Here is an 18058-nt window from a genome sequence, read left to right on the forward strand (position 1 = left end):
TTCACTCAGAAGCAAGTTCCACCGTGCTGAATGAGGCTTACTCCCAAGGAAGTATGCATAGGACTGCAGCCTTAAACTCATTTTGACTTTGTTTATATGCAATTCTAGTATGTGGAACAGAAGGACTTCAGTCAGCATGGTTTGCAGCCGATCACCCTCTTGCAACAGACGATGTCTGGTCTTGCGTATCTCCACTCTCTCAATATTGGTGAGAAACCATTTTATTTTAATATCCAACCACTGCAGTGGCTCAATTTTTTCTCTCTCAGAGAAAATTAGGATACTTAGAGCTGGGAAGGAGCAATGGTATTATTATTGCTAGATATAAGGCCGTCGGTGCAGATTGCCCCTTTGTAGTGTAGGCTTTAGTTAGGGGCTCAGTTATAATAGGGTTTGGAAATATGACAACTCACCCCAGTGCAGAGTGTGTGTGGTCCCCAGTGAAGCCTTAAAAGTTTTGGAAGGCAAGAACAGATTTGATAGGGAGCGCGGGTGGCACTGTGGTCTAAACCACTGAGCCTCTTGGGCTTGCCGATCAGGTCAGCAGTTCGAATCCCCGCGACAGGGTGAGCTCCCGTTTCTCTGTCCCAACTCCTGCCAACCTAGCAGTTCGAAAGTAGATAAATAGGTACCACTGCGGCGGGAAGGTAAATGGTGTTTCCATGCACTCTGGTTTCCCTCACGGTGTTCTGTTGCGCCAGAAGCGGTTTAGTCGTGTTGGCCACATGACCTGGAAAGCTGTCTGTGGACGAACGCCGGCTCCCTCGGCCTGAAAGTGAGATAAGCGCCTCAACCCCATAGTTGCCTTTGACTGGACTAAACCGTCCAGAGGTCCTTTACCTTTTTACCTGTCCTTACTATGTCCTATTGTGATGTCACATACTTAGCTAGAAGCACATGAGAAGGTCTGGGGTCAGCATCTGAAAGTGCAGGTAAGGAACCTGAGTTTCCCTCCGGTGCACAGTAAAGTAGTAATGCCCTCCAGCCCACCCAAATTTAAAGGAAAACTGGGAAAGATCTGTGCTAATGGAGTAAGCATGTAACATAAGCCTGTTGAATTGAGAAAAATGTATTTTAGCAATACAATGGCTCTTTTTACTATTTAGAATCTCTCTCTGCTTCCACTATCTTTACATTAGTGCACAGAGACCTGAAGCCGCACAATATCCTCATCTCCATGCCGAATGCCCACGGAAAGGTCAAAGCCATGATTTCCGACTTTGGCCTCTGCAAGAAGCTTGCAGTCGGCAGGCACAGTTTCAGCCGTCGGTCCGGGGTCCCAGGCACTGAAGGCTGGATTGCTCCAGAGATACTGAGTGAGGACTGCAAAGAGAACCCGGTAAGTCGGCTGCACATCTTCTTAGGACTTGAGCCTGGGCCATATCTGGTTTTCAACATGGTGATATAGCAGCAGCTAAATACTGCGATATGTTGATCAATATCACGATGTCTGGAATGTATCTCAGCTGCTGCTTCCTCCTGGAGAAGCCACATGGCCTGTCATGTCTCCCCTGCATCTTTTAAACTAAGCTTGAGGTTTAGAGACTTCAGTACTGGAATGAATTTTTTTTATAAAACAACAACAACCCACAGCAGATTTGGCAGAGTTATCTGACTAGTATACAATGAGTGAGACATGGGTGTTAGGGTCCTTGAGCTCTGAGTTATTATAATTAAAAGTTGTATACCTGTAGGTCTCATCCAAAGGTGCAAGAAAGTTTCTTATGTTGCTGCCAATAACTTGCATACTTTCATTTGCTGTTACATTTCAATCTCTCTTTCCAGACACACACAGTGGATATTTTTTCAGCTGGATGTGTCTTCTACTACGTGATCTCTGAAGGCAACCATCCATTTGGCAAATCCCTGCAGCGGCAAGCCAACATTTTGCTGGGTGCCTACAGCCTAGACTTCCTCAATCTAGAGAAGCATGGTAAGCAAACAGAAGTTTTCCATTATTCTGAAGCTGTGCACTTCTGTTGTTTCCAAAATAAATGTATATTTATACCTAGAGAAAATACAACCGTGGCATTCAAGAGTTGTTAGATAGAGAAGGAGACTCAGGAGTTCAAATTTTGAACTTTGCTCGTGGAACTTCACAAAGTTGCACAGACTCTTCTGTATACATATATCTTTCTCTTTTTTTCAACAGAGGACATAGTTGCTCATGACTTGATAGAGCAAATGATAAGTACAGATGCTCAGAAGCGTCCTTCAGCTAACTGTGTACTAAAGCATCCATTTTTCTGGAGTTTGGAAAAGCAACTCCAGTTTTTCCAGGTGAGTCGCAACCCTTTGGTCTGATATTTAATTTTGCAAGCTTAAATCTGCACTGGATTATATACACTGAAATGCTACATTTCAGAACCCTATACTGTACTGCATTTGGGCCTGAGGCTGCTTTGGAGTGATAATTGTGCTGAGGGAGCCGCAGTCACTAATCTTGGGGCTGCTGGAGAACGAGACTTCTGCCATTTACTGGAACCTTTTACTCAATATAGGAATCTGCCTTATACCAAGTCAGGCCATTTGCCCATCTAGGCCACACGGGCAGCAGCTCTCTAGGGTTTCAGATAGAAAATGTCGAAACGGGAACCTCTGCCGGGGGGGACGGGGACATAATTCTGGAACCGAATCTCAACAGGCCATAAATGTGTGTTGTCGATTTTAGGATGTGAGTGATCGAATAGAAAAAGAATCCCTGGATGGTCCAATAGTAAAGGAGCTAGAGAAAGGAGGCAGAGCAGTGGTGAACATGGACTGGCGGGAGCACATCACAGTCCCTCTGCAGACAGGTGAGACTTCATTTTGTGACCTTCATATAGAACTTGTTGGGGCTACTTAAGACTTAAAATTTATTATTATTAATAATACCCTGCCCTCCCCTGCCAGAGCTGAGCTCAGGGCAGCTAACACCAGTAAAATTACAGCAAAATCATAATAGGAAAAAAAACCCAATTTAAAATACAGGTTAAAATGCAGCCTCATTTTAAAAGTAGCCCATAGATCACAACCATAAGCGGAGGGAAACATGAGGGTCAGACTGAGTCCAAACCAAAGGCCAGGCGGAACAGCTCTGTCTTGCAGGCCCTGTGGAAAGATGTCAAGTCCTGCAGGGCCCTAGTCTCTTGTGACAGAGCATTCCACCAAGTCGGGGCCAGTACTGAAAAGGCCCTGGCCCTAGTTGAGACTTAACTAACCACCTTGTGGCTTGGGACCTCCAAAGTGTTGTCATTTGTGGACCTTAAGGTCCTCCGCGGGGCATACCAGGAGAGGCAGTCCCGTAGGTACGTCACTCTTACTGATCATTCTTCCACTATAGAGTAAAAAGCAAAAGCAAAACCACTTGTTTCTTTATTTTTCTTTTGTGGTACCCGGCTACCAAGAGGAAAGAAATGGGCAGCTTGGCTTGAGTTTTTAATTATTCCAGTTTTACTTCTTGCAGATCTTCGAAGATTCCGATCCTATAAAGGCGGCTCAGTAAGAGATCTCCTGCGGGCAATGAGAAACAAGGTACGTGAATTCTGAGAAGCCAACTGCATAAATACCATTGAAAGCATGTTTTTAGGGTTAGAGGAGCTGGGTCATGGCATCATGGGGCTTGGCCTCCTCATGCACCAAGGAGGTTTGGTGCCTGAGGTGAAGCCCTTGTTGGCTGGTGGCACGCTGTGCCATTGGAGTCACCACCTCCCACCGGACCGCCTGCCCACCCAACAGCCTGCAAGGCCAGCTCTGCAGGGCTCACCGGGGGCTGTGAGCTCTTGCGTCCTTCTCATGGTGCCCTCCAGCTGAAGGGTGGCTGAGAGGCTCGCAGAGCGTCGTGAGGAATGCACTCTACCCCCCCAGCGGGGTAGAGCGTGTTAACCACACTACCACACTTGCCAGGTTCTGCCCACCACAGGGGCCCCTTCCTTGAAAATGTTGGGGAGGCTGAATTCCGCCCCCCCCCCCCCCGATGTAGGACTGGGCGATTGCCCAGGATGAGTATGAGGGGCCGACTACAATGATGGCTTCACTCAGCTGTGTGTCGCAAGTGAAACTGCCACCTCTTGAGTCCCTACGCTTCTTTAAACTGCTTGGCTGAGGAGCATGCCCTGGCCTCAGCTAAACAGTTTTACGGAACCCCCAACAATGCGGGCTCCGTTCGACTTCCCCTCTTGAGGCAGGCCAGCGCATGCTTGTCTTGGCACAGGGATTAGCGGTGGGCTCTGCAAGGCATGGACAGGGTAACTTTGCACCCTGCGCCTTGCGGTCTTCGCCTGGGAAGGTGGGCTGCATCTTTTTCCTCCAGGTGTATTTATTCCCCCTGGGAGGAAAGAGACAGCACGGGCAAAGGTGAAGGCAGTCAAACACACGGAGCCCTAATATCCCAGCTGCTCAAGCAGCAGGGACATTGGGGCTCACTCAGCTAGCGGGCAGGAGCCTTTTCTCCACCCAGCTGAGCAGCAGGCCGGGGCAAAAGCGCTCCAACAAAGAGAGCCAACACAGTTTCACCCCGCGGATTATTGCCAAACTGTGATCTTGAAAGCCTAACATTGCCCAGCCCTCATCTCCAACACCACTGCTGCAGGGCACATTCACACTGCCCTGGCAGCTCTGCGAGGCCAGGGTTGGACCGAACGATCGCAGCCTTGCAAAGCAACATGGTGGGCACACTCATGTGGAGGAGTGGCTGTGGCTAGCTGAAGGCATTGGGCTGGAGCTCAGTGAAGGAAAGGGGCTGCCACAGTGTCTCCGCTGCTTCTGTCCCCAGGTCACTCACTCCTTGGTGGCTTCACCTGGGCAGCATATCGCAGGTGAAACCAATGCCGCTTCCAAGTCCCTCTGCTACCAGGGCTGCTAGGAGCAGCATCGGTTTCACCTGCGATACGTTACTCCATAGGCTTCTTCAAACTGCTCTGCTGAGGCACCCACACATTCCTCAGCAGAGCAGTTTAAAGAAGCCCAGGGGGCTGAGAGCCAGTGTGGTGTAGTGGTTAAGAGCGGTAGACTTGTAATCTGGTGAACCGGTCTCCTCCACATGCAGCTGCTGGGTTCTTTGAAGTCTCTCAGCCCCACTCACCTCACAGAGTGTTTGTTGTGGGGGAGGAAGGGAAAGGAGAATGTTAGCCGCTTTGAGACTCCTTCGGGTAGTGGTAAAGCGGGATATCAAATCCAAACTCCTCTTCTTCTAAATGCCCAGGGTAGGGACTTCATTAACCTGATCTCGTGAGCCCCGATGCCTCAAGCCAGAAGGACATCAGGGCTCACTCAGCTGGGAACAAGCTGCACCGTCCCTGCGAGGAGCCTGGTTTGAGGCAGCCTTCCACCTCATCGGTCTGGGGCCAGTGCAGCTTGTTCCCACCATCAGGGTGTATCGCCAGATTGCAGTGTTTGGCTGGTGATACATTCTGATGTTGAAAACCTGACACAGGCCTGGCCCTGTGGCTCCAGCCTCGAGGGTGCCTGGGGTGATGCCTCTCCAACCCCTCTGAAGCACTGAATACCTTGTGATTCTGCCTTCTTTTCCTTCCAGAAACACCACTATAGAGAACTTCCGCCCGAGGTGCAGGAAACCCTTGGTTCCGTCCCAGATGACTTTGTACGTTACTTCACCTTGCGGTTCCCTCACCTCCTCCTGCACACCTACCATGCTATGCAAATCTGCCGCCAGGAGAGACTGTTCCAGCCTTATTATATGCAGGACTCAAGCAGCCACGTTCTTTCTGCAGGTGGTGTTTGAGAGCCGGAGACTCTTTGTTCTTTGCACAAACAGGGCTGTGAAACAGGCCTGTCCTTAGCAGGGTGACTCGAGGGATCGTCAGAGAGTTGAAAATCCTCTTTGAGTGTCCCGGACTTATCCAACGTGCCTTGAACTCTCTGCCTGCTCTGACTCAGGAAAAAGGGGCTCCGGGTAGGAATCCAAAGAAGATGCAGTAACTTGCAGAAAGCTTTATCCTACAGAAGTCGGGGAGCAGTCGAAAGGAAATTCCCAAGAGGAAAAGTGAAAGGGAGGATCTAAAACAGCTCAGCTTGGCACAAGCAACATTATTCTCAATGCCTACACTGTTTGCTCTTTACATACCGGCATTCAAGCCACTTTACTGCACAGAACAATAAAAAGACAGTCTGAAACCGTAACATTGCCAAGCCCCTTATGGATCTCAGGAAGGAGCCTTTTAAGTGTAGCACACCATTTCCAGCCACTTTTGTTCCACTGCCATGTTGTGCACTTGAAGCAACCAGGGACCCTGATTTTTAATGGGAAGTGGCAGATTCAGCAAAACGAGTGCAGTGGTTCAGCGAAGAGGCTAGCCCTCCCAATACTAGTTTTGAAATAGTTTTGTGTAGACATAAAATTATATCCTTGAAATCGCCAACTGGAAGCATCAGCCCAAATACTAACAGCTGACAAATACAGAAGGATTGGCATGCTACTACGGTATTACAAATCCAGAAACCTTCTGGACCAAGGTTTGGGTTTGGCTATAGTGCTGGGAATCCCTAATTCCTTTAGAGAAATCCGTTCAGATGTCATTTCCGGTTTCTTTCCAAGAATGTGACTAGCTTAATAGTGTGGTTTAGATGCAACAGTTGACACAGCTAGAAACGCTCCTTAATTTTATTTGTAAATCTTAATTTGTTTAGCCAGAGAAAACAGAGCTGGCGGTTTAAAAAGGTACAGGAAAACCTGTATTTTTAGAAACTCAGTCTCTTGGGAAGCTATAAAGAGAGAGAGCATCTACTTCCCATCTCGAAGGATGCAGTTTCCCTTTTCAGTGTCCCTAAAACAGTGATGTGCAGAAAGCATTAAGAATTCCCACTGATGTGCTCTCCAGTGTCATATTTGTAGTACTCTTTTACCAAAAATATTTATTTTACATATTTATATTTATTTAATTTTTACTTACAGAGTGGTACCACTTTGAAATGGTACAAGTGTAAAGCATGCCAAATCTTTTATAAAATAATGAAAATAGTAAGTGAATAAACAAAAAAAAGTAAAATCCGCTCTGGTGCAGTAATCTTTTTTAAAAAAAATTAGGCTGACAAGGAAAAGGTATACTGCATCTTTTCAACCAAGCATATTCATTAGATCAGGATAAAATGTTCTCTCACATAAGGAAGTTTTTAATCTGTGTGGCTGTACTCTCTGTGTGTCTTAAAAGGAATAAGTTATTAATGGTTAATTATATGATTGGGCATTGGTATGGGTATTTGGTTTTTTTGCTTTGTCTTTTGTCCTCATCATTTTTGGGCCTTACATTACAGGGAAATTGGGGTTTTTTTTCCTAGTTTTATAATGCAACAGCAGATATCAAGGTAAGATATGCAAATATGGACGTTACAGGATGTGAACGCTTGAAAATGATGGTAGTCTTAACCTAACTTAATTGAAAAATCATATTGCCTATTTTTGTAGCTCTACTGTACAGTACTTTTATATTTCTTCAAAATAAGAAATTTACACAAAAATTAAAAGTAGATTTTGAAAGAGCTGTATGGTGTCCTTTCATTTTAAAATGGCATGCATAGGATCAGGCAAATTCATGGAGAATAAGGCTATCAATGACTGTGACTAGAGACAGTAATGCTTCTAAATAACAGTGGCTGGAACCTGCAGGAGAACAGAGTGCTTGGATTCTGGCTCGCTTGTTTCCCCCCAGGCATCTGTTTGGCCACTGCAAGAACCAGGATACTGGTCTTGACAAGTCACAGGCCTGACCCGGCAAATTAATTTTAACATATAAATTATAATACATACCACAAAACATCACATCTTATACAATCTATTTTTGGACTTCCATCAGCACCTCTGATGATCCACCATTCTATCACTTCTTCTGCATTTCTTTAATTCATATCGCCTTTAATTATCATAACTAACCATCCTCCCCTTTATCCATTTTTGCAATAATTCGAATAATTCACCTCACAAAACTTCTTGCAAAGCTACAAACGTAATCTGATCATCACAATTACTTTTCAAATAGTCCGTAAATTTACGCCAGTCTTCTGTGAATCTCTGGTCCCTCAGATTTCAAATTCTTCTGGTTAATTTATCTAATTCTGCATAGGACTTTCCTTATATCATATTCATATCTGTGTGTATTGTGTGGCTCTTCGATCCAAGGGCCCTGACTACAAGATTCGGGGTTGGAAGAGTAAAAGCTAGAAGATAAAGCTGGGAGCATGCCAGCTCACTGTTCCACACAACAGTTCTATGGCAAGAACACACCAGGAAGGATTGACTACCCTTCTGTGGAGAGTTACAATTATATAACTCTGCAATTACGGCTTTTAATTCTACCCCCCCCCCAACAGTAAGCAGAACTAAATGAAAAATAAACGCTGGCGTGTGCATACATACAACCCCCCCCCCCCGCAAGTCACATAACACAACTGCTTGTCGCATGAAGATGTCCAACACAGGGAACATAGCAGGCCTTACCTTGGCTTGATTTATGTCCAAGTAGAATAGCTGCAGGTGGTTTTCTGATTCACCTGCTGGGGCTTCTGAGAGTTGAGATGAAGCAATAGTGCTGCCGGAATCGTCTGGGACCCATGAGATCAGGACGTTATAAAAAGACGCTGCAAGAAGAATAGATATGTTAGTGGATCCGCTCCCCGTGGTGCAGATGGACAGAGAAACCTTAGCCTGCGTCAGACCCTACCCCAGTGTTTCTCAACCTGTGGGTCCCCAGATGTTGTTGGACTACAACTCCCATCATTCCTAGCCAGCATGACCAGTGGTCATGGATGATGGGAGTTGTAGTCCAACAGCATCTGGGGACCCACAGGTTGAGAACCGCTGCCCTACCACCTGGTCTGTGTAGCAGTTGATAGACTGTAATATGTCTGTGCAGGGCAGTTTTAGAGTGTTAGCGCAGGTTCAGGGAAGGACCGAAATAAAAGTTTCACTGTACTGTATTCTCCGACTTTGGATGTGTACACAACCAGACTGATTTCAAAGCATATCCGCTCCCTCAATAAGTCTGCGAACTTAGTTCACAGACCTACAAGTCCTAGCACTCTTCGTAAGCTACAATCCACAGGTTTCTTGAAGGTTTATGTGCTTCAAAAGTCCCCTAGGTACGCAACCAGTATGGGAAACTGCTGTCTCGATGTTTATGGCACAAGAGTTATGCATAAGGCAGAATGCCCTACCATCCACAAGGACAGCCTGACAAAATACAGAAGTACAGTTCTTTTCTACTTCAAATTAGAACTATAAATGGTTTCGGTAGAAATAAAGGCATTGGATAGGGCAGGAAGAAGAGGGAAGTGCTTCTGGCAGAACATGTTACTCCACTTCAACTCAAAGTATTCAAACTGCAAAGGCTAGTGGCTGATGCAAATGAATATTGTTATGAGTTTGGAGTGTTAACCTGGGTGCCAGACCCCTCTAAATCCTGGATGCAGTGAGTGTTAAAAGCTAATTGGGACAGGCTAGCTTCCTGATGAGGTAAGGGGAGCTCATGGCAAATGATACTAGCCAGAGTAGAGAGTAGACAGGAAATGCTGGGGGGGGGGCAGAGAGTAAAATGTTTGATTTCTGTTGGAATCCAAAGCTGCAGCTATGGGAGAAAGAAGACCCTTTTGGGGTGTTCATGCTGCGAACAGTTCCATCATAGGTTCAGGTAGTAAAGGTAAAGGCACCCCTAACCATTAGGTCCAGTCGTGGACGACTCTGAGGTTGTGGCGCTCATCTTGCTTTATTGGCTGAGGGAACCGACGTACAGCTTCCGGATCATGTGGCCAGCATGACTAAGCCGCTTCTGGCGAACCAGAGCAGCGCACGGAAACACCGTTTACCTTCCTGGTGGAGTGGTACCTATTTATTTACAGTGGTACCTCAGGTTACATACGCTTCAGGTTACATACGCTTCAGGTTACAGACTCCGCTAACCCAGAAATAGTGCTTGAGGTTAAGAACTTTGCTTCAGGATGAGAACAGAAACCGTGCTCCAGCGGCACGGCAGCAGCAGGAGGCCCATTAGGTAAAGTGCTGCTTCAGGTTAAGAACAGTTTCAGGTTAAGAACAGACCTCCAGAACGAATTAAGTACTTAACCCAAGGTACCACTGTACTTGCACTTTGACATGCTTTCGAACTGCTAGGTTGGCAGGAGCAGGGACCGAGCAACGGGAACTCACCCTATCGCGGGGATTCGAACCGCCGACCTTCTGATCGGCAAGCCCTAGGCTCAGTGGTTTAGACCACAGCCTTCGGTTCAAGTTGTATATCTGTGTAAATAAACCATATATCATGAAGACACCACAGTCTCTGCAGTGCCTCATTTCCAAAAGGAAACAAGAACCCTGGGTAAGCGTCTGGAACCCCTGAAATCTTGCACCGCTCAGGAATTGGGTGGCATGCGACAATATCTATCCCCACAAATGAGTCAGAATGAATGCTCAATAAAGAGTAGACTTAGTCCACTGTGTAAACTTTGTGAAATCAAAACAGGATGCTCATGAAACAGGTCGCATAGAGGAGCCCAGTAACCAAAGTTGGCTTTTTAGAAGGCACGCATGCACATACAATTGGCAGTGGGCGGGCAGCTTTAGCTAAGGCCTCACCAAATCATGGGGGAGACTAGTAAGTGAAGGATGAGCGGTTGCCTGCACAGGCAGCTGCAGAAGATGTTGTTTGCTGGGCTTTTTCATCCTCTGCTACTCCCTACTCTGCTCTCTGGGGAGCAGTTTCTGTTGCTATGTAACTGCATATGAAACTACAATGAGTCATAACTGAGAAGGATATTGGGTCAGGGTAGAAGCACAGCTGTTTTATCAAGTCAGGTGTTATGAAACGCTATTATAACAGTCATGACTGTGCTTTTATTTTCCTCTCTGCTAAACAAAGAAATAAATATACTGTATATAGTAGTACCTCGGGTTAAGTACTTAATTCGTTCTAGAGGTCTATTCTTAACCTGAAACTGTTCTTAACCTGAAGGACCACTTTAGCTAATGGGGCCTCCTGCTGCTGCAGCGCCACCAGAGCACAATTTCTGTTCTCATCCTGAAGCAAAGTTCTTAACCCAAGGTACTATTTCTGGGTTAACGGAGTCTGTAACCTGAAGCGCCTGTAACCTGAAGCGTATGTAACCCGAGGTGTATATAAGACTACACAACATGGGACATATTAATGGTCTATCTAGTCTAGTACTGTGTCTCCACCAATGGCCAGTTCTAAGCAATGGATGCTGCACATTCCATTTCCTGTTGAAAACATGCACTCAGTGGCCCAAGGTCCATTATTATGTATTAAATTCGTATACAGCCCTATACCAACAGGTCTCAGGGTGGTTCACAGTGAATCCTCAGGGCAATTGGAGAGAACCCCCAGCACAGTACTTGGGGGGAAGAGAGAGAAAGAGAGGATTGTTCCTTCTGGCAAACCAAAATGGCTGCTCCGACTGAACAATCAGTGAGATTCCATACATTGAATTCCTCCCAAAAACTGCAAGCGCAACAACAAATAAACAAAACTAAGCAAACGGTTGTTTAAAAACATTATCATCAATAACAACCATAAAACCATATGGACAATAGCACTAAACAGCAATAACGCAACAGCGCATGCTATCAGAAGCTCCAATTTTAAAATGTCAAACAGAATAAAACAGTCAAGATCTTGTTGGAAAGCTGGCCCTCGGCCGCAAAAGAAATAAACAAACAAACTTGGAAGAAGCAGCATAGCAACCGAACCAGAGGTTCCCAGTCAGTCAGAAGCTCAGCTGGCTAGAACCTTCCAGCATTTCAGTACCCACAGTATTGCTGTTTATTAAGCAGGCCGCCATATTGAATTGGAGCTAGCCTCAGCTAGATAACAAAGGCAAACTGAATCAATGACCTCATCCCCCTTAATAATAGCCACATTTCCTACCATAAACCAATTAGCCAGTTACCCAGGGGCTTGCAGAAACCCAGCATGCATACCCTCAAACATCATCATCATCATCATCATTATTATTATTTCCACCTTGCCCCATCTGACTGGATTGCTTCAGCCACTGCACACTGACAAAGCACAAGAACAGCCCTCTAAGATAACACAGAACTTTCCTCCCCAATTTAGTTCATATCTTCCATGTGCCAAATATGTGCCCTACCTGTGAGCCTACAGCCCTTCCCTGTGAAAAGCTCACAGGAAAATGATGCTCGCTCTCAGAATCGCCATCAATCATAACAAAAAATGACTACATTATAGACCTAACTGTTCTCAACAAGTCAACGAGAACAATTACCTCATGAAAAGAAAGAAAACTAGGATATACAACCTATTGATCCCTGTGTACGCACCATACATTTACGGCACACACCCACAATATTGGGAACTACAGTTTAGCCACACAGAACTCCAACTCCCAGCACCCTTAACAAACTACAGTTCCTGGGGGAGTGGGGGGAGAATGTGCTTTAAATGTATGGTGTGGAATTAAAAAAGATTTTGAAATACAATTTCCCCAAGAAACCGGAGGCCTTCCTGTTAGGGATGGTCGGTGAGGAGATTAAAAAAGATGATAAGATATTGTTTCAGTACGCGATGGCAGCAGCCAGAATATTGCTGGCACAGAATTGGAAAACCCCCAAGATCCCAACAATTAAAGATTGGCAGCTCAAATTATTTGAATACATAGAATTAGATAAATTGACACAAAGAATCAGGCATCAAAAAAGTAAAAAATTTATTAACAATTGGAATAAATTTATAACATATACAGAACTAAATTTAGGTAATATCAAAATTACAGTAGACGAAATATAAAATCTGTGAAGTGGAGATACGGAGAGAGATCGGAAACCGCTGAAAGGAAGGTTGACTATACAACCCAGACTGAGATGAAGGGAAGTAATTCTTTCTTTAATTCAAGGTGTTGTTTCTTTTATATATAAATTTTATATATATATATATATATATATATATTTTCGTTTTCCTTTACTTGGTTTTTCGGTGCTCTGTGTTCTGTTTCTTGGATGCTGTTTGTATGATATGACTTTTTCTGGACTGTTTATTATGGAAGAATTGTTTGGAAAATTCAATAAAAAGAAGAATAAAAAAAAAAAAATAAATAAATGTATGGTGTGGACACAGCTAGGTTAGTTAGACTGAATTGTATTTATAAGCGTAGGGAAGAAAACTGTCCCTAGTTCTGAGACTATATCATTTTGCACTTGCGGATAGTCCAAATAAATGCCTTTTCACCAGGGGCAGAGGAAGGGGGGTGCAGTGGGTGCGGTTTGCCCTGGGTGTCATCACTGATGCCGGGCGGCACTCAGCGCGGGGCCTGCAGCGCGCCCGAGCCACAAGTCTCTCCTGGGAGAGACACAGTGGCTTGGGGCTGCCTCCCCCCCCCCCCAACTGTAGGGCAGACAGACTCCGGGGCGGTGCGCCCCGCCCCTATGGGCAGCTCGCCCTGCCCCTGGGCACGCTGCCCCTGGCGCCCGAGCAGCTTCCTCCGCCGCTGCTTTTCACCCCTCCTTTTCAGGTGAACCCAAGTTTGAATTGTCTGCAACTTGTGCACCATTTTATTCTCCCTACCACATCCCAACTCCTTATAAATAATTTCGTTTCCTCTAACTTTTGCTAGAAAACAGAGAGACAGGCAGAGAAGGGCATACAGTGGACGCTCGGGTTGCGAACGTGATCCGTGCAGGAGGCACGTTCGCAACCCGCAGCGTTCGCAACCTGTGACCCCCACATCTGTGCGCGCGCAGATTGTGATTTGGTGCTTCTGTTGTGATAGAAATTTTATGGTACTAGATATATGGTAATGTTCATAACTGCACACACATAGATCAACACAGGAAGACCAACCTGGAACCATTTTGATTCCTAAACTGACCAAATCCTTTCTCTGCAAGGTTAAACTGGAAAAGCCTCCCCATTGTCTCTTTCCTCACAAGATATGTCTGTTTGAATGGGGTGTGGGCCTGTGACCTGGCCCAGGAAATAGGTATTTTACCACTACAAAAGAATGGCCAGGCTCCCCAAGAAATCCAATCAAGTAACTTGCCAGACAGGAGATAAACTGTGACAGGGAAAAAACAACATTTAAATTTCTGTGATGTATGCATAATGTTTCTGGGGGTGGTCTTGATCTACAGGGTGGCAATTTCAAAAGTCTTTATAAGGCCTTGCACGCCATTTTTCTGGGTCCCTCCTCCTCTCCTGCGTGTGAGGGGAGCACCCTGTTGCAACAGATCAATAAAGATCAAGCTTACTAGCTGCTTTGCTTCTCAATATTCTCTGGTTGGCCTCTGTTATTTTCTCCTACCAATAGGGAACCTATGTAAGGACTCTATATGGGCTCTTGGATACCCCATAAGGGAAAAGGGCATATTTTTATTTACAACAGAGTGCATGCGCAAAGTGCAATTTGGTGCTTCTGTGCATGAGCAAGTGCCGAAACCCGGAAATAACCGTTCTGGTACTTCTGGGTTCGGCACGGTGCGCAACCCGAAATCGCACAACTCGAAGTGTCTGTAACCCAAGGTATGTTTCAGGTTGAGCATTTTCAGGTTACGCTCCGCGGTGACCAGGAAGTAACGGAGCGCATTACTTCCGGGCTTCGTCACGGGTTGCGTTCACTTCAGGATGAGAATGGGGCTCAGGAACGGATCCCGTTCGCAACCAGAGGTACCACTGTATTCTGCATATTCCAAAACCCATAAAATCTGTTAACAGTAGCAATTTCTCTTCCTTTTCCTGCCATTTGAAGTTGGTAAGTAGAGACTTGGTCTCCTTTCAAGCTGCCTCCCCGCCCAGCAGCAAATCAATAAAGGCAGGCATTCACTCTAGGAGCAAACCAGATGCGGGAGCGAAAAGGGTACCAGGGCCTTTACCAAAGGTGTCATGGGCTTTTAAGATGCTCAAACTCAGGAGAAACGCGCTAAGAGGAAGGCATGCTTAGCAAACCCTCACCGTGATCAACTCCCGCCTGGAAACCTATGTCCCCACTGTGCAAGGACACATGGATCCAGAATTGGCCTCCACAGTCACTTATGAACTCACTGTTAAGACCGTGTTTATGGAAGACAATCTTACTCGGCTACAAGCGATCGCCAAAGGAGGAGGAGGTAGTATGCTTTTCAATATGTGCTCCAACCTTTGTTGTTATTTCATTGCCCATATATACTTCTGAGCAGCGCTGGATTTACATATAAGCTAAACAAACTATAGCTTAGGGCCCCACTCTCTTGGGGAACCCCCCCAAAAAATTAAAGGAAAAAAACTGGATGTACTTTGATAAAATACATATTTTGTTATGTGCAAATGGCTCTAGATACCTATTAGGTCCATAAATTACCATATAGCATTTATTCAACACAAAAAACAGCGGCAATTTGTTGTTGATGAAGGACAGCTGGACATACAAAGGGTCCCATTACCTTCAGTAGCCTAGGGCCTCATCAAACCTGAATCCAGCCCTGCTTCTGAGTAAATTCAGCCATGCAAGAAAAAAAGAGTGTGGCTTGCTATTATCAAGCCCTCCAATTCCTCTAGAAGACAGCAGGCCTTGCCTCTAACTAAACATGTATAGAACCAGGAAGGTTGTGACATGAAAGCACAACAATGCCTGTTGCAGATACAGTGATACCTCGGGTTAAGTACTAATTCGTTCCAGAGGTCCGTTCTTAACCTGAAACTATTCTTAGCCTGAAGCACCACTTTAGCTAATGGGGCCTCCTGCTGCTGCCATGCCACCGGAGCACGATTTCTGTTCTCATCCTGAAGCAAAGTTCTTAATCTGAAGCACTATTTCTGGGTTAGCGGAGTGTGTAACCTGAAGCATATGTAACCTAAAGCGTATGTAACCAGAGGTACCACTGTAAGTCCTATGGGTCTGGCTAAAGGGGAAAGAGCTGCAGACCAATATCTGATTTCACTATGGAAACAAAATGCAGAATGTTATACGTGGCTGTCTTTATGACAGTTTTATTTAGACGGTTTGGACAAAAGTCGTTTTTTCCTTCCTCCCAGACATTCTGTTCTCATCTTGCAGCATCCTACTAACAGTTAATGAAATCAACGGGTTGCAAATGCTGTACTTTGCTGCCCCCTTCTGCTCTATTCATCACGTACAGTTAAAAGCTTAAGGTTTTTGAAAAGAAATTGGGGAAAAGATAGCTTGTTGTATTTCTCTCTCTCTCTCTGTGATTTCTAATTTGTTTGTGGGCAGTGAACATTCATCTCAATTTGCTTGCAGAGTGTCTGCTTTCCTGTTAATAATTTGCTTACCTAGCCAAGCTTTCCAATGCATTTTCCCATCACTTTCTAAACAGCAAAAAACCCACATTGTTTTTAAGTGGATTTGTTACGCTAGGGCAAAAGAGCTCTTTCACCTTTAAATGTGCAAACCGGAGTGGGGATGACAGGAGTGGAAATATTAAAAATTGACCAAAAACTGTTTATGTATGCTACAACAGCAGTGAGAACGCAAAAGCGCAAAAGTGGAAACAGCAAGAATTACCGACGATAGATGATTGGCAGACGAAGATGATGGACTATGCGGAATTGGCAAAGCTGACGAGGAAAATCCGAAACCAGAGTGACCAAACGTTCCAGAGAGACTGGAGTAAATTCATTCAATATATAGACAATCACTGTAAACATATAAAGACACTAGCTGGACTGAGATAAACTTCGCAACGTTTAATAGAAGAAATTTTCTACTTGTGCTTTAAGTTTTAAATAATTCAAGTTTAATGTAGAATTTTGATGGTATAAATGTGTGAATTTAAGATGTTTTCTAGAAAAACCAGGTGACTGAATGGAAGGAAGTCAAAAGCTCGGCAGAGCTAAACATTTGTAAAAGGTGATATGATGTTACAATAGTGTTAAAAATGGAAAATTTATAAAAAAATGTATTTTAAAAAAATATATAAAATAAAATAAAATTCTCCCGGTGTTTGTGTGTGTGTGTGTGTGTGTGTGAGTGTGTGTGTGTGTGTGAGAGAGAGAGAGAGAGAGAGAGAGAGAGAGAGAGAAAATTAAATGTGCAAACCTTGAGTTATAGCATGTGGTTGAATCCCACATTGCTACCAAACTCAGCTAAGAGTGCTTCAAGACTTCTGGCAGGAAAAGCTTATATCTGACACATTACACAAGACAAAACGAGTACGCAAGCAATAGAACACTTGCCCATTTATTTATCAGAAGCAGGCCACAAAGTATAGCCCAAAATACTTAAATCATCTCTAGAGACCAACACGCTAGCTTATTAGAAAGTGGGGTATCTTTTTACTTCTGGCAGCCAACCATACAGAACCACAAACCTTGCTTTCTAGTGGAGGCGCAACATTGTGGCAGAGACCAAGCAAAACACATGTGGAGACCTTGGTTGTGGGCATTCTGCTATGTCCCTCCCCACATCAGAATGAGCCTTGGAACAACAGCCATACAAGAAATATGTAAAATAACTAAGCAAGTAATAGACATCACCCCAGAATTGGCCCTACTAAACATCTTCCAAGACAACAATGCCCATTTACACCACAAAGAACTCATAACCCCAGACATTGGAGAGACCTGTCAGGAGTAAGCATGGACCAATGGTACCAAATAGTATAGGAAACAGCCCTACTAGAAAACTTAACCAATAAACTGAAACTGACACGGGGACAAACAGAAGAAGACACCTTCACCCCGGTATGGCTCCCCTTTATCACATACACAGCCCAACAGGACAAGGACAATAATCCACCAACAGCATACAAATCAATATGGCTAACCTGATCGAAAACACCCACCTACCTCAATCACACACGAAAACAAAGATCACCACAGCCAATCACAAGCAAACAATCACACCCTAGGCCAACCCCAACCTCTCTCACCACCAAAGAAACACAAGTGAACAACACAAGCAACGCTGACACCAAACTCTACATACATTAACATAATAGAAACACCGCCACCCGACCCCACCCCCATCCATCTTCCCTCTCTCCATCCCCCTTTCTTTTTTCTTTTCTTTTTTCTTCTCCCCCTAATGCCTCAACAAATGAAATGGATTTGTAAAAATGTTACATGGGGGGGGGGGGGAATATGAGGCATTACACTTACTTCTG

The 18058-nt window shown here is 44.9% G+C and overlaps 1 protein-coding gene and 1 long non-coding RNA gene across 2 annotated transcripts in view; one reads left to right on the forward strand and one right to left on the reverse strand.

Moving 5' to 3' along the window:
- ERN1 (endoplasmic reticulum to nucleus signaling 1) overlaps positions 1 to 7474 on the forward strand; it is a 64302-nt gene extending 56828 nt beyond the window's left edge. The window contains exons 16-22 of the mRNA XM_083427380.1: positions 109 to 208; positions 1140 to 1339; positions 1786 to 1933; positions 2153 to 2280; positions 2672 to 2795; positions 3446 to 3513; positions 5516 to 7474. Of these exons, the coding sequence (XP_083283506.1) occupies positions 109 to 208; positions 1140 to 1339; positions 1786 to 1933; positions 2153 to 2280; positions 2672 to 2795; positions 3446 to 3513; positions 5516 to 5722 (975 nt within the window). The 3' untranslated portion in view covers positions 5723 to 7474. The remainder of the gene's footprint in view (positions 1 to 108; positions 209 to 1139; positions 1340 to 1785; positions 1934 to 2152; positions 2281 to 2671; positions 2796 to 3445; positions 3514 to 5515) is intronic.
- On the reverse strand, positions 3334 to 5768 carry LOC310671738. The gene is made up of 2 exons (XR_014508131.1): positions 5630 to 5768; positions 3334 to 3492 (listed from the first exon to the last, which is right to left on the reverse strand). It is a non-coding gene; the product is annotated as an uncharacterized lncRNA (long non-coding RNA).
- Positions 7475 to 18058: the final 10584 nt, after the last annotated feature.

The sequence above is a fragment of the Podarcis tiliguerta genome (genome assembly GCF_965153285.1).
Source record: "Podarcis tiliguerta genome assembly, chromosome: 2".
NCBI lineage: Eukaryota > Metazoa > Chordata > Lepidosauria > Squamata > Lacertidae > Podarcis > Podarcis tiliguerta.